This window comes from Camelus dromedarius, chromosome 16 (genome assembly GCF_036321535.1).
Source record: "Camelus dromedarius isolate mCamDro1 chromosome 16, mCamDro1.pat, whole genome shotgun sequence".
Classification (NCBI taxonomy): domain Eukaryota; kingdom Metazoa; phylum Chordata; class Mammalia; order Artiodactyla; family Camelidae; genus Camelus; species Camelus dromedarius.
In genome coordinates, this window is record NC_087451.1 from 22,771,698 (window position 1) to 22,787,661 (window position 15,964).

The window sequence follows — 15,964 nt, forward strand, 5'->3', positions numbered from 1 at the left end:
AATAGGAAGCCAAGACAACATCCAGAACAGTCCGAGACAAACCAGGACTATGGTCACCCTAAATGTAAGCCACCCGAGGAGCCTAGAAACCCCATCTGCTTTCATTCACCCCATTCACTTGGTTTCGCCTGTTTTTGAACTTTACATAAATGAAATCATCCAGTGTTTCTGAGTCTGGCTTTTTCTGCTCAGCCTTGTTTGTGAGATTTATCCGTGTTTTCACCTGTTGCTGGATGCAGCAGTAATTCATTTTTTTCTTGCTGTATAGTATTCCATTGCATGCAGGTGTCACCTTTTATTTATCCAGTCTACTGTTGGTGGACTTTAATTGATTCCAGTTTTTGACTATTGAAAATGTTGCTGATACAAATAGTCCAGCACATGTCTTTTGGCAGAGATATAGACATGTTTTTTGTTGAACACGTGACCTTGTTGGGTCATGGGGTTTGCGTACTGCTAAGCCTCCGCTGATAATGCAGAAGAGCTTTCTGAGGTGCTTTCCCTGATTTCCAGATCATCAAAATATATGAGTTTCAGCTAATCTACAGTGTCAGCAGCATTGGTTTTGCCAGCCTTTTTCAATTTTAGCCATTCTGTGTGCGTGTGGAGGTACCCGTTGTAAAATCAATTGACAGATATTGGATGACTAATGAGGGCAAGCCACTTTCCCTATGTCCTTTGGCCTTTTGAATTCATCTCCGTGGTAAGGTAAATGTTCAAGTCTCTCATCCATTTTTCTTTTAGGTTTTCGGCCCTTTTCCTATTGTATTGTGAAATTCTTTCTATATTCTGGATTGAGTCCTTTGTTATATATATTGCAAGTAACTTCTCCCACTCTGAGGATTGCTTTTTCATTTCCTTAATGATATTATCTGATAAACCAAGTCTTTCATTGTTAAGTAACCTAATTTATCAATATTTCCTTTAGGGTGAGAATTTTGGGTGTCGTGTTTAAGAAATGATTCTCCAGGGGGAGGGTATATATAGCTCAGTGGTAGAGTACCTGCTTAGCATGCATGAGGTCCTGGGTTCAAGTCCCAGTACCTCTATTAAAAAAAGTTAAAGTAGAGAAATAAACGTAATTACCTCTTCCCCGCCGCCAAAGAAAGAAATCATTCTCTACCCTGAGGTCATGAGGAAAATGTTTTTTCTTGTTCTGTATTTTGAGTTTTATTTCTTGCAGGAAGAATAATTTTTCAGTAATATTTTTAGCGAGTGGGTAGCTGATAAACCTTTCCACGTTTTTTTTTGCACGTTTAAAAGTGTTTTTTCTTTTGCCCTTGGTTGTGAATGTGAGACCAGATGTAGGATTTTTGAGTTGCGCTTGAGTTACAACCTGTTTCCGCTGGAGCTTTGTAAACATGGCTCCAAATTTTATTGGCATTGAGTGTTGCAAGTAGGAAGCATGAAGGAATCAGCTTTTCTTTTCTTCAGCGACAAACCTCTATTCTCTGAGTAGCACTTACATGCATATGTATCTGTCTGTTTTTTGGGTTGTTATGGTGCTTGTTTTCAATTGAAGTATAATTGACAGATGACACTATATTAGCTTCAGGTGTGCGACGTAATGATTCTATATATTGCAAAATGATCACAGTATAAGTCTAGTGAACATCCATGCCACACAAATGACAAACGTTTTTCCTAGGCTGAGAAATTTTAAGATCTACGCTGTTAGCAACTTTCAAACGTGTGATACAGTGTGTACCTATCTTTGAAATTTAGAAATTTTACCAAGATACATCTAGGGCCCCCACGCCTACCCTCCGTGGTAATATTTTCTGACACGATGAATTATTTAGATTTTGATTTGGGGCTTTCTTCAGCTGGGCAAGATATTTTTCAAGAATTTTTATGCTATTTTCTTCATCGTCTGCTCTGGAAATTCTATTACATATATATTCGATTCTATTACAATAATATTCTATTATATATATATATATAATATATATATATATATATATATATTTAATGTTCTGCAAAAGAGTCCATGTCTCTCTTCCTTCTCCCTTCATTTCATTGAATTACCTACTTTTTTCCTCTGAATTTCGGGAGCTTTCTTCCAGCCCATCTTTGAATGTGCCGATTTCGCTTTGGGCAGTGCCAAATCTGCTATTTCCTGCTCCTATTGAGTTTCATTAGTTTAGGAGTCATATGTTTCTTATCCAAGAGCTCTTTCTTGTTCAATGTGGCTCTTTCTTATGGCAACCAGCTCCTGTCATATTAAAGCAATGTTCTCTCCGCTCTCACCAAGAATACAAATTAGACTGTAAAAATATATTTCCCTGACTTCCTGCTTAACTTTTTCATGGGAGGACATTTCTCTGAATTCTCAGATTAGCTTCCCTGTTTTATGGAAGTAACAGCCTGTAATAAAAGCACAGGCATCTGAACTAGGAAAACCTGGGTTTGAATCTCAGTTGTGACGCTTGAACCTTCTGAGCTTTGATATATTTGACGGGTGTAATAAAACCCTCTTTCCAGGATTTTTAGTAGGGGGAGGTAATTAGGTTTATTTATTTATTCTTGGAGAAGATACTGGGGATTGAACCCAGGATCTCATGCATGCTAAGCATGCGCTCTGCCACTTGAGCTACACCCTGCCCCAACCAGGGTTCTTCTAAGGATTAAATAATGTAATACTTACAGTAGTGCTTAGCTCTATGGTTTATTGTTAATTACCTTCATCATCACTTGCCACCACAATCCTCATCATCTTTACTATTATATTGAACTGCTGAGTCTTTTTTTTTCTATTTGTCCATTCTCACATAGAGAGATCTGGTTACTCAGCATTTGGTGGCTGAGATGGTGGGGGCAGTGGTCTACCAGAGATGGTGTAGGTCTCCACTTAACTTCCCCCAAAAGGTTCCCACACAGAGTTGCCTGGCCAGTGCTCCCCTCGCTCAGAAATCACCGGTACCATTTTCTGCCAAGATTGCATGTAGGATCTTTCTCTAATTTCCATGAGTGACATAGAATTTCTCTATTATATATATGTATGCATATGTGTATCTATGTATATATATTTGAGTTATTTCAAAATGATATTGGAGGAGGAAAAGAGTTAAAACGACTGGCTCTAGTTAACTTTTTGGTCCCTAAAGCTGAATTTAAAATTTACTCTAAAGAAAGAGAATTAACACAGAAAGGGGCTTAGACGAAAAATACAATTGAATATTTCCACCCTTCGGGGATAGAGTAGGCTTTCTGAGCATTAAACTAAAGGCATAAAACATAAAGATTGATGGATTTGACCACATTAAAAATGTAAAATTCCTGGAAGACAAAAATCAACATTAGAGATTTTTAAAGGGAAAGACCAAACTAGAGGAAACATTTGCCATAAGATACAATAGCATTAGTATATTTAATATAACTAAAGAGCTTTTTAAAATCAGTGAGGACGTATGGGACCCCTTAGACAAAACCAGGCTAAGGATATAAACAAGCAAGCAATTAACCACGGAAGAAATACTAACAACCACGAAACACGTGCAAAAAACATTTAACGAGATTTTAAAAATACCCACAAAATAAAACAGCACTACAGTGCTATTTCTCAGCTATTCATCTGGCAAGATTATTAAAAGTGGTAATATTCCGTGTAGGTCAGGGCGTGGGGAAAATAGAGCATTTGTGCATGGTAGGTGGACCTGCAAAATGTTTCCATTTTTTTTTTCTGGAGGATAATTTGGTGATGCCATAAGAGGCTCGAAAAATGGACACACTTTGATGCAGAAATTCTTTTTTTTAAGTTGAACTATAGTTGATTGACAATACTGTGCTAGTTTCAGTTGTACAGCAAAGTGGTTATATATATATGATAGATTGTTATGTATGTGATATATATAACACATATATATTATAGATATATAATATAGATTCTTTTCCATTATAGGTTACTGCAAGATACTGAATATAATTCCCTGTGCTGTACAGTAAATTCTTGTTGTTTACCTGTTTTATTTATAGTGGTTTGTACCTTGATGCAGAAAATCTAATTCTTTAATTTTGGTCTTCAGGGAATAAGTTTATATGTAATGTTTCAGCCACCAACATGTTGATCACAGAGAAATTCTGAATAACAGAAGATGAGAAATGACATAGTGACCTAACAAGTGTGATCCTATGTTTGAAATATATTTATAAACTCATAATGTTGTCTGGTTAGTAAGAATACATGTGGTTTTTATTTTTTAATTTATCTGAACTATTCATTCTTCAATAAATACTATTAAAATGTATGTGCATTTATATGTAAATATATATACTGTTAGATTTTATTCACTAACCTTTTATTAGTGAATTTATTTGATGCATGATTTTTGTATCTATTTTTGAGCTTCTGGTTTGTTGTTTCGTGTCTATGGTATCTTCATCACGTTTAGTAGCATGGTTAGGCCAGTTTTATGGAATGAACTGAGTGGCTTTTATTTTATTTCTGTGCTCTGGAACACTTTAAATAGCAGGCGAATGACCCATTTTTGAATCTTTGAAAGAAATAGTTTAAATTCAATGTTGGGTTGTTTTTTGTTTTGAAGGAGTAATTAGGTTTATTTATTTATTTTGATGGAGATACTGGGGATTAAACCCAGGACCTTGTGCATGCTAGGCACGCACTCTACCAGTCAGCTATGCCCCTGCCCTCCCAGGCCAACAGCAATTTATTGAGCAAATAGACTACTCAATCTGTTGGCTGCAAAACTTAAGACTTAGAGATCTTGTACTGTAAACCCCCATATGAGGGGTAAGCCCCAGATAAGTAAAGTGTAGCCTGGAGAGGTCACGTACAGTGACCACCTGTAGTTACACTGAGCTTGTCACCTCCTGTCCAGTTCTCTCTCTTCTGCTGGACCCTGCATCCTGAAGTCCGTTCTGCAGACCAGCACTGTCCAAGAGAGCTCTCTGTGATGGCACAGATGTCCTGTTTTACACTGTCTAACATGGCAGCCACCAGCTACGTGTGGTTTGGGGGTACTTGAAATGTGGCTAGTCTAGTTGAACTAAAGTTCTCCTTTTATTTGACTTAATTTAAAATGTCTCTAGTGACTCCTGGGTTGGGCATGTCTCTAGTGACTCCTGAGTTGTGCAGGGCAGCTCCAGCCCATGCTGGGACGCAGAATGAAGATGCTAAAACCGCTCCAATTCAGGGGCTCTGGAGTGGAATATTGTCTTCCTTTCTTCCCTCCTGCCCCCTCCCACCCCTTCCCCTCCCCTGCCTCCCTCTCCCCTTTCCTTCTCCTCCTTCTCTGCCTCCTCTCTCTTCCTCCTTTTCATCATCTTCTTCAAATGTACTTAACTGGAACTTCCAGTCCATTCTTCTGGTTGTAGAAATGAAATTTCAGGTAACTTGGGGCTGCTTCATTCCGCACCTCAGCCATTGCTGCTTTCTCATCTTTGATGCCAGCAGCATCATGGGCAGTTCTTCATGGTACTCTCATAAACCCTCAAGGTAGACACATGTTCACTGCACGTGGCTTGGTGCAGGGAAGTCTGGAGCCACCACAGGACTGAACTAGGGGGCACTTCCAGCCTTCCATGTGGACATCTTTACTTCTCCTGTGCCCTAGAAGACACAGGGTTTCTGTGACCTTTGCTATATGACCCAAAGTTACATGATAGATCTGCCTCCAACCTCCCTGTACCCAACTCAAGTTCTGACCCTGGGGAGGGGCAGGAGGAAGTCCCTTTCTCGGAGCTTCCCTCTGGAGTAGTCAGCTGAGACTCAACAATGCTGTGGTAACAAACAGTCCCCACACACACCTGACTTACGACCACAGAGGTATTATTTTTCACTCCGGATGGGTTGCTGTGACTCTGATCCTCTGACTCATTCCTGGTCTCATGGCAGAGTGGAGAAAGAAAGGGGTAGGGTCACAAAATAATTCCTAAAATTTCTGCTCCAAAGTGGCGTAAATCACTTCTGTACATAGTCTACGGCCAAAGAAAATCACGACTGGTCTTGACCCCAATGAGAAGACAGGAAGCATAACCCATCCCTATAGAAGTAGACAGTGACATTTTTGAACAATAATAAAACCTGCACATTCATTGTGCACTTTTCCTCTCCCTCACTCCCCTCCCACCCCCTGTCATCATCTTCCACAGCCCACAGCCTGTGGGTTCTTTATCTAGAATAGGCAGGACAGGATATTCTTCAGATTCTACCATTCATGGCATAGACTATTAACGCTCCAAAGCCCATCGTCTTAGAACTCAAAACCCCTTTCTTTAAAAAAACCTCTATTCTCCCACATGTGCTTCTGAAGCCTGCTTTGAAAGATCAGAAGAGTAAACGGGACACTCCTTTCACTTTTTTCTGTACTGTCATCCCTTCCCTGGGGTAGGAAGCGAAAATGCACTGGCTGCTTCCTGGATGGAAGAAAAGATCATAGGAAAACAGGAAATTTGTGAAGAACCTATCAGTTAATAAGAACAGTACTGGACCACACTCCAGCAGGGCAGGCTGCCTTTTGCGGAGAAGCAGAACTAAAACATCTCAGGACTGGAGGCTGACGTGATATTGGGGTTGTCTTCCAGAGTTCTGAAGGACTAGTGCCGTCTAATAGAGCTTTCTGAGATAGAGGGATGTTCTGTGTCTGTGCTGTCCAGCACAGTGGCCCCTGACTTCAAGGGGCTGTGAATATGAAGCCTTTGGAATGTGGCTAGGGTGACTGAGAAACTAAATTTTTAATTTAAGTTAATTTGAATTTCAATAGCCACATGTGGTGGCTACTAAATTGGCAGTGAAGTTCTAGATGTTACCAAAAGTCATACAGTGCCCTTAATGTCTCAGTATTACATATATATATGTGTGTGTATATATATATATATACATATATATATATATATATACACACACACACATATAAATGTGCTGTATCTCAGTTTAAAAAAATTTCAAAATGGAAATAATTTCAGTTTCTATAAAAATTATTTTGATATTGTAGGCATAACACTGTCGGTTAAAAGCAAATAATGCCTTCACTTATTAATTGGCTAGAGCTGCTGACTTAATAAAGCTGAGGCTAAATTCACAATTAATTAAAGATTTCATGTTCATTCAGCCAAGACATGCCTCAAACCATCTTTTGTTCAGCTGGCCAGCCAGAGTCTTAGAACCGTATTTAGGCCATCTTGCAACTGTTGTCAACATATGCAGGATATCCCATTTCAAAGAAGTACTTTCCTTTATCAGATTGGTAATGCTGTTGTAGGAGTAGCATTTTTGCTGTTGCACTAACTGTAATCCCATTTGTGGCACACGGATGTGACATCAGCTACTACAGAGAAGTTTGTGTGTTGTTGGACTGTTGGTAATTTAACAAATAGTTCCCTAACTTTGCTGTCTATCAGGCAGTATTAATTCTCTATTAGAGATGAGAAAGCTGACGGCTTAGAAAGACTATGTGCTTTTCCCTAAGGCTATGTAATTGGTATTTGGAATTCTAATCTAAACTCCTATCAGTTTGATCGAAAGACCCGACCACCCAACAATGCGGCTCTTACTTGGTAGATGATGATGAAACCTAACTTCAGTCACCTTTTCAACCCCTTTTCACAACCCCTTTTCAAGAGCCAGCTAATGCCACAGGGCTGCAGCTGGGTTACACGCTGCCGACCTGCCACAGCTGATGCCCCTTAGTCTCCTGGGTGGAAGAGGAGTGAGAACAGCTGTGAGGCTGGAATCTAACCACGCAAGAAAGTTGTCCTAGGCAAATTGGGCCCGTGATCCCGGTGCCAATATCATTATATTGGCTTCTGGTTATCCACTAGGTTTGGGGATGATTGAGGATCAGGTGTCTGGAATGCACGCTATGCATGGGTCAAAATATGCCTCTTAACCCCGTGCCCCAAGCTTAACCCCGCCCCTCCACGTTAATCAGGGGGCCTTATGCAACGTTGTGAACCATGTTCCTACTGGCACGCATCTTCCTCCTGTGGATTCAAGGCAGCGATGCCGCACATTCACTTAAAATACAAACAGGTGGTTGCCAGAAAGGAGGAGGGTGGCGGGCAGTGGGCGGAATAGATGGAGACTGAGAGGTACAAACCCCAGTTATATCATAAGTCAAGGGCATGTGATATACTGCAAAAGGAATATGGGCAGTAGTATTGCAATAACTTTGTATGGGGACCTGTGGTTAGTAGACTTACGGTGGTGATCATTTTGTAATGTATGCAAATATCAGATCATTATGTAGTACACCTGGAGCTAACATGTTAATGTACATCATCTGTGTCTCATTTAAAAAACGATACAATGGAAGTCAGATGCGCACCTTCTTTATTTGCTGTTTTATTCTTGGTTCCACCTTGTTATTTTTAAAGCAGGAAACCCTTTCCCTTGCTAGAATGCTTAAGTGCAAAGCCGGAGGCGACTCCGCCTTCTCCCCCTCGGCTCCCGCCGCACTTGCAAACTTTGGACAGAGAAAAGGTGGGCGCGGGGCCGAAACTACAAGTCCCAGAATGCACGGCGCCCTCCGCACAGGCGCAGCGGGGACCCCCGGCCAGCCGGCCAGCCAGCCTGCGGAGACCCGCGTCCCGCGCCGGAGCGGGGCTGGGGGCAGGCAGCCGGGGCGGACCCGGCCGGCGCCCAGGGCGGCCCGGGCGTAACGATGAAGGCGCCGCGGCGCGCGTGAGGAGGATGCGGCAGCCGGCGCCGCGGCGGGAGGAGGAGTAGGCGGTGGAGCCCCCGGGAGGGAGCCGCGCGCGGGCCAGACGGCTCCCGGAGGCTCCGCAGTGCCGCCGCCGTCGCCCGGGAGGCTCCGCGCGGGAGCCATGTAACCCTGCGGCGGGCTCCGCGCTGCTCCGTCCTTCCCCAGCCCCCGGGCTAGCGCGGCAGCGGGGCCACGATGAAGAAGCAGTTCAACCGCATGCGCCAGCTGGCCAACCAGACGGTGGGCAGGTAGGTCACCCGCGAGCCGCCGCGGGCCGGTGCGCGCCGCGGGCTGCATCCGCCGGGGCGCGCAGGTGATGGAGCGAGCGCGCCGGCCTCCCGTCCTCCCCTCCCTTCGCTCCCCGCCGGCCCTCCCCTGCGCGGACCTCCTCGGGGCGCCGCTCGCGGGCGCGACCCCTCCTCGCTGAACTTCCCGGACCCCGGAGCCCTTCTGACGCCCCGCCGGCCGCTCCGGGGCTCCGGTTGCCAAGCGCGAAGTGTGACGCATCCTTTACCTGCGTCCCCAGCTGCCCCTTCACCTCGTCCTCCCTGCCTTTCCCCGGGACTCCCTTCTCCCTCTGGCCCCGTAGCTTCCTGGAAACAGGTGTTCGCTCTGGTTGTGCTGGAGGCAGCCGAGCCGCAGTCGCTCTCCGAAGATGCCCTCCCCTGCGCCGAGTTCAGGGCTCCTCGGGGGTCCGGGGGAAGTACTGGGCCTGGTCGGCTTGCCAGAGCTGAGGCTGCCCCTCCTGCCGTGTTTGTTTTCTGGGGCTATGACTGTACGAGATTCTGGGTCTCTTGCCTGGCCGGGTTTGTTGAGGCGTTTGGTGGAGAGCGGCTCTGTCGGGGTGGGGGGAGCGGGGGCAGGGAAGGTGCTGGTGGAATGGCGCTGCTGTCGGCTTGGTCCTGAGACTGATTTCAGTGGAGGGAGGGCGGGAGGCCGCAGAAAGGGAGGCCCAATTCCCCCTGGAAGATGAGATAAGCAAAAGATCACAGCCAGGTAGGGGAGGGGGACGAGGGCCCACAGTCAGGAGGAGCCAGGCCCTTGGAAGCTGCAAGACTCAGCCCGCTGTCATCACAGGGAAAATGGGCTACATCTGGGCTGGTGTCTCCAGGAGCGGCTCTGCGGGGTGCCAACATCTATCAGTGTTACATAAGGGTTCCGGTGGGTCTCTTCCAGAGCTCGAGGCGCTCTGAACGCAGGCCGGGTCGGTAGAGGGGATTGTGCATGGAACTTCTGTCCCTGGGAAGGGATTTCCGTGGCTGCGGTGGCCAAGGAATTCAGGTGTGCAGTTCTCAGGCAGGCGGAGAGCAGAGAACCCAGCCTTGGATGCAGTTCAAATGTGAGCTCCAGACATGGAGGGCCCTCCACTAGGTTTACCTAGAAACCAAATACCTTTCTTGGGTGGGAAATGGAGCCTGAACTGGCATCTGGTAGGGCGGGGGTGGGGGCCTCCCTGGGGACACGAAACTCCCCTGCAAGCACACTGCCCTAATTGCCGTGGGCATTTGGGGGCAGGGGACGCAGTGGCTTCTTGTGCTCCCAGGGACTCCAGATGGTTTCCAAGTAGCAGTGTCTAAAATTGACTTGGAAGCATTTTCCTTTCCCGAACACATGTGCTTTCACATGAGGGAGAACTTATGAATAGCAGAGTCAGATTAGCCCAGATTTCTGGCATGGAATCGCCACAGATATAGCTTCACGTGGGCTGCCTTTTGATATGCTGGATGCAGAGATGGTGTTTTCCTGTATTGGTTATTGAGCAGATGACAGTCAAGTTGACCTATCTTTAATGTCTTGACTTTTTTGTTTGTTTAAATGGGCATACTCGGGATTGAATCCAGGACCTCGTGCTTGCTAAGCATGCGCTCTGTACCCCATGCCCCAGTATCTTGACTTCTGCTTCGCCCTGTAGGCTGGCATCAGCCATCACAGCAGACTGACCAAGGGACCGGGAGGCCCCTGACGGTAGACTTGGATCGCTCTTCTCGCTTGGTCTTGGGGTTCTACTTCAGTGCCCAAATTGAAATGTCAGCAAGGTGTCAATGTTTCCTCCCTGGCGTCCCAGGAGCACCACTCTGTCTCTTTCCAGGACTTGTTTTGAAGTGGTAAGAGCCTTGGGCATAAAACCTTATTTTCAGCCTCATCCGTGGATGGGATGACAAATGGGGAAGTCAAGTTGGGTTTCAGAATAGATAGTAGGTGGTCTTACTCATTTGAAAGCACATTCTGGGAAGTCCGAGCAGCTGGTCACCAAGAGGTGCTTTCCACCTGTTCTGTTGAGACGCTGGTGTGTGGCCGGATCCTGCCTGTCAGATGCATCGGCTGTGTCATGCACCAGGTAGAGTGAGGGCCAGTTTGCTATTGTGCGTCACTGATATGTATCCATTTTGATGACATTTGGAGTGAACCTTTTAGAGCAAAAATCAGTTCATGTTACTTTGCTGCTCAGAAGTCTCCAGTGGCATCTCACTGCACTCAGTGTCCCAAATCTGTCCAGTGGCCCCGGAAGACCATGCCTGACTTGACCCTGCCTTTGTCTTTCCTTACTCATTCTGTTCCACCCACCCACCCTTCCCCACGCTGCTCCAGCCACGTTGGCCTTCCTTGCCCCAAACACACCAAGCTCTCTCCTACCTGGGGGCCTTGTTTAAGCTGTTTCCCACCTTCCCTGCCTGGCCGAGGGTCTGCTCTTCCTGTATGCCCTCTTCCTCGCCATCCCTCATCTGGGCCTGAGCTCAAAGACCTTCAAGAGGCCTCCCTCCCTGCTTCGCTGTCTGGTCCATCATCCTGTTCACTTTTGTCCCAGCGCTCATCACTCTTTGAAATGCTCGTAGTTTTCATGTTTGACGTCTTACAGATACAATACCACAGACTGTCAGGATCGCTGTTGCGTGCTCAGTGTGCGTAGCGCAGCACCTTGTAGGCAGTTGATGCTCATGTTTCACGTTTATCGACAAGGTTAAAACAGTTTACTGTGGGGTCCATGCTGGTAAATGAAAGGGGCAGCATTTACTTTCTCTTGTGCAGGATGTAGCGAGGCATGAGCTCAGCGTTGCTTCATGACTTCTTAAATCTAGAAACAATAGGATGGGACTCTGGGAATTCAGGGGTGGGATTAATTGCTTTGGCAGGCCACTGGCTTCTTGTCCTTGCATGCCTTTGAAGGGATAACTTTCCTGTCTTTGAAGGAAGACTGAGATGGGCTGGAGGGTTGCCCGTCCTCACAGACGCTCACCTAGCTCGCCTTCCGTAATGTGCAGGTGCTGGAGTTCTTCTGAACGGGAATCTGCCAGGGGTCAGATCTAGTCCGTTTAACGATGCAGGAATTGTCGAGCTTACATGTAATCTGTGGAGTTAGCAGTATTTTCTCTTGAAGTGCTCACCTCAGCATAGAGAGGGTGTCGGCGACTGGGAGAAGAGTTTTAAACCCACTGCACTTAACTGGGAAAAGTCTCCTCCTCTCCTTCGTCTGCTTCTCCCATCTTTGCACGCATTCCATCTTCTTTGGACTCTCTCCGCTCTGCCCTTTCACTGTAGCCCATCCTTTGGGAAGCATCCCTGGCCCCTGAAGAGGACCACAGAAGTGGGGGAGTGTGGGTGTAGCTCAGTGGTAGAGCGCGTGCTTAACATGCACAGGGTCCTGGGTTTAATCCTCAGTCTCTCCATTACAAAATTAAAAATTAAAAAATCAAATCAAATAAAAAAGAACAGAATAAGAAAAAGGAAGTGCACCATTGTGTGCCTAATGGTTCTAGGTAGCAACAGCTTTCAAATGGGACTGATCTGGTTTGTTGGTTACCGACTATGGGATCTTGAGCTGAGCTCTGCACACTAGTTTCCTCATCTGCAAAATGGGCATAATAAAGGCTGCACCACGGTCACTGTGGTCACGTGGTAATCGTGACAATGAGGACATGCAACTACTCCCGAAAAGTGCCTAATACTGTGCTCAGCACTGGGACATGCTACAAGTATCTTGAGGTGAATGCTCTGTTACTGGATTGTATGCACATGGTGCTCATTCATTCTTTCATTCATTCGGTAAATGCTCATTGGATGCCTGCTGTGTGCCAGGCTCCGCGCTGGTTCAGGGGCTGTTGCAGTGCAGAGTAAACGAAATCCCTGTTCTCTTGGAATCTGTGTTCTGAAGGCGTGCTAGGTTATACTGTATCGGAACTTTGTCTTGGCTCATTTATCTTTCCCACTAGACTTGAAGTCCCTTGTGGGCAGGCGTAGAGTAGGTTCTCTGAAGTTCTTTGGCAACTGAATGCATAAGTGAGCAAGAGATCCTTGTACCATAGACCGGGAAGTTGTGCAAAGTCGTTCAAAGATGAGGGGGGCTCCTGCCACTCGCCTCTTTCATTTTGTGATGGAAATGGGTGCATGGGTACACAGGGGCCGCACTGCTGGGCTTTGGAAGGACAGAGTGAGATTTACGGGAGGAATTAGTTCATGCCTGACTTGTGATGACTTTTTTTTTTAATTCAGGAGAATCTGTTGGTTGCTGGGGTGAGAGGCAGCCTGAAAAGCATAGAGTGTTTTTCTTCGAAGTAGCGTTTGGCTTGTGTTGGGTGGGATAGACCTGAGCTGAAATTCAGAAACCTGCGAAGTCAATGAGCAAATGGAAGTAAATCTCGCACCTTGCCCTGGTGAGGACGATATCTTTGCAGTCTGCGCAGTCGGGGTCACAGCGACCGCCGCCTTCAAGGACTGTTCAAGGTGCATCCTGTGTTTCTTGGGGGTGGGGGGGCGGGAGGTGCGGTGGAGTTAGCCTGGACCTCTCATCACGGCTTCGTCCGGGGCAACTCCTTGGCTTGGCAGTTAGAACTCAACAGCTTTGCCTAAAGACCTTGTGCCTTAATCACAGCTAATCCACACGCCACTTCCTTCTAAAAGAGCGTGGATTATATTCTTTTAGCTTTGCTCATTGGTTTATTCTACCTCAGCACCTGAAAAAAATGTGTCTATTAAGTTGGGGAAAATTGACAATTTTGCAGCATTTAGTATGATGAGAAGTCTTCCCATCTGGGAAGAGGGTATGTTCATTCCAGTCTGTTTAAGATCCTAGAAAGTTGTTTTTGTCCATCTAGGTCCTGCATGATTTTGCGTTTGTGTTTAGGTAGTCTGTCATCATGATTGCTGTGGCCTTACTGATTGAAATCATTTGTGATGTTTTCTTACTTTTTATTGCTGGAATGTAAGAAAGTTACTGATTTTTGTATAATTATGTTAACCACCTTCCTAAACTATCTCCTTGGCAAAAACAGATGAGGTTCAAAGGGACTGCGAGTCGGCAAGGAGTCCCAGAAGTATGGGAGGGAGGCGTGGAAGCAGGGCGGTGGTGAGGCTGACCGGGCTGGCTTCTCTGCTTTTGGAGGCTGTGAACTGGGGAGTGGAAGGTGGAGTTTTGTCTGCACAGCCCGGTTTCCCACTCCTAGGCTGCTCAGCCCGCCGCCGTGCACGCGCGCGGTTGCTGGTGCAAAGCGGGCTTGGGCGTCTTTGCGGCTGTGCAGCTCTCAGGACGTGGCCGCGGCCTCCGGCGGCACGAGACACAGGCTGAGGGTGCAGCAGCCTCTCGGAGCGCTGGGGCTGCGGGCATTTTTGCTCAGACCACATCAGCCAGGAGCTTTTCCTTGAAGGTTCTCTGAGGCACTGTCTTACCCATCAGCAGGCCTCCTAAGAGCCATGACCCAATCGATAGGACATCATAGCAAAGTCAGATCCAGTTCCCAAAATGTCATCAGGCTGCCTTGTTGCCCACCTATTTTTCCCTGTGAGTTGGACCTTTCAGACCAACACAAGCCCTGCTGTATCTTCCTCTTAGCCTGGCAGGGCTGGGCGGACCCAGCCCTCTCCTCCAGGGAGCAGCGTGCATGTTCATGAGGTCTCAGAGCGAAGTTTTCATTAGTGTTATGGAGGACCATGTCTTGCCACCTGCTGCGGTGTGTGTATGTGAGAGAGGACAGAGTGTACCCGCGAATGGATGAACGTCGGAGAGCGTGTTCTTTGTCCGTGTCTTCTGAGCTGGTTGCTGTGCAGACCTGCAGGCTTGCAGCCTTTGGCTGGGCTGCTCGCGGTGAGCAGGATTTCCTGCAGAATCCTGTTCCCAGACCTGCAAGTCATGGTGAGGGAGCCGTTCTTTTCAACAGCAATGAATGACTTCCTCTCCTGTTGTTCGTCCAGCGGAGAGCTCTACCCATATTCATTTCATTAGTACTTTTCATGATGGGTGGTAAGGGCGATCTTTTTTTCCCTAGAAAAAGTGAATTAGTAGCCATGTAAGTAAAACAGTAATTTATGCTTGTTCCTTTTAGAGAGGATTAGGAAGGAAGGATCTCTTATGAATAATGAAGAACAGGTTATTTCAAATGCTATATTGATAATGACAACACATAATACAATTAGGCTTCAGCTCTGTGTGGAATGAGCTGTAGGTTGGAGGAGAGGTTGAGGGGAGAGCACGGGAGAGTTCAGGCTCTCCCGTTGGTCGCAGGGATCCCAGCGAGCCGGCACCGGGCGCGCCACTGCCTTTGGGAAGTGTGTGACCGTCTAGCAATTTAAAGCCATCCTTTCTGTCCAGGAAGCAGATGTTTTTGCTTTCGTTTTCCAACTTGGAGTTTATTTTTAGGATAAATGTTTATTTTCCCACAGAATTCAATTTACTTTTTTTAACTTTCTTTTTGGTTACATAAGTGATGTTTATCGTAGAAAAGTTCTAAACTTACGGGTGGGCAAAAAGGCAAAAAAAAAAATCATCAATAATCTCACTACCTGGAGAACACAGTTAATATTTTGGATATAGTCTTCTAAGCTTTTAATAGGAGTATATCTGTTCTCGAAAAAGAGATGGAGACCATTCAGTGTGTACTATTTGCAACTTGTTTTTTTTTTCCCCTTCATGGTATATTTTGAATATCATCCCATTGCAGTAACTATATCTACAGCATAATTTTTCAAAGCTACATAATATTCCATCAGAGTCCACCGATTTCCTTTTGTTATTCATGTAGCAAATTTTTTTTAATGGGTTTGCTTTCCTAGGATGAAGTCTTAGAATTGCTGGAACAAAGAATATATGTGTTTTTAAGACTATGTGAGGGTATATTTTGTTTATATGAACACACACATTTTCTATTTCCATCCTCAATACAGTTGTTAATTTCTTCTCCCCAGCTCTGTCAGCAACTAATCTTACAACTTTGTTAATTACATGTATAAAACCAAAAACTCCTCTTTTCTCCTCTCCAGTTTCTAGTGAAGTTGAGCATTTTTTATGTCTACTGGACATGTGTGGACTTTTC

At 45.8% G+C, this 15,964-nt stretch overlaps 1 protein-coding gene across 4 annotated transcripts in view; it reads left to right on the forward strand.

The window, feature by feature from the left end:
- Positions 1–8,509: 8,509 nt before the first annotated feature.
- The window catches only part of ARHGAP44 (Rho GTPase activating protein 44), a 102,482-nt gene continuing 95,027 nt past the window's right edge, over positions 8,510–15,964 (forward strand). For 3 of the 4 annotated variants that reach the window (XM_031467587.2, XM_031467588.2, XM_064495275.1), the window contains exon 1: positions 8,510–8,911. In XM_031467587.2, the coding sequence (XP_031323447.2) occupies positions 8,859–8,911 (53 nt within the window). In that variant the 5' untranslated portion in view covers positions 8,510–8,858. The remainder of the gene's footprint in view (positions 8,912–15,964) is intronic. The other variant, XM_064495276.1, reaches the window with a different exon arrangement.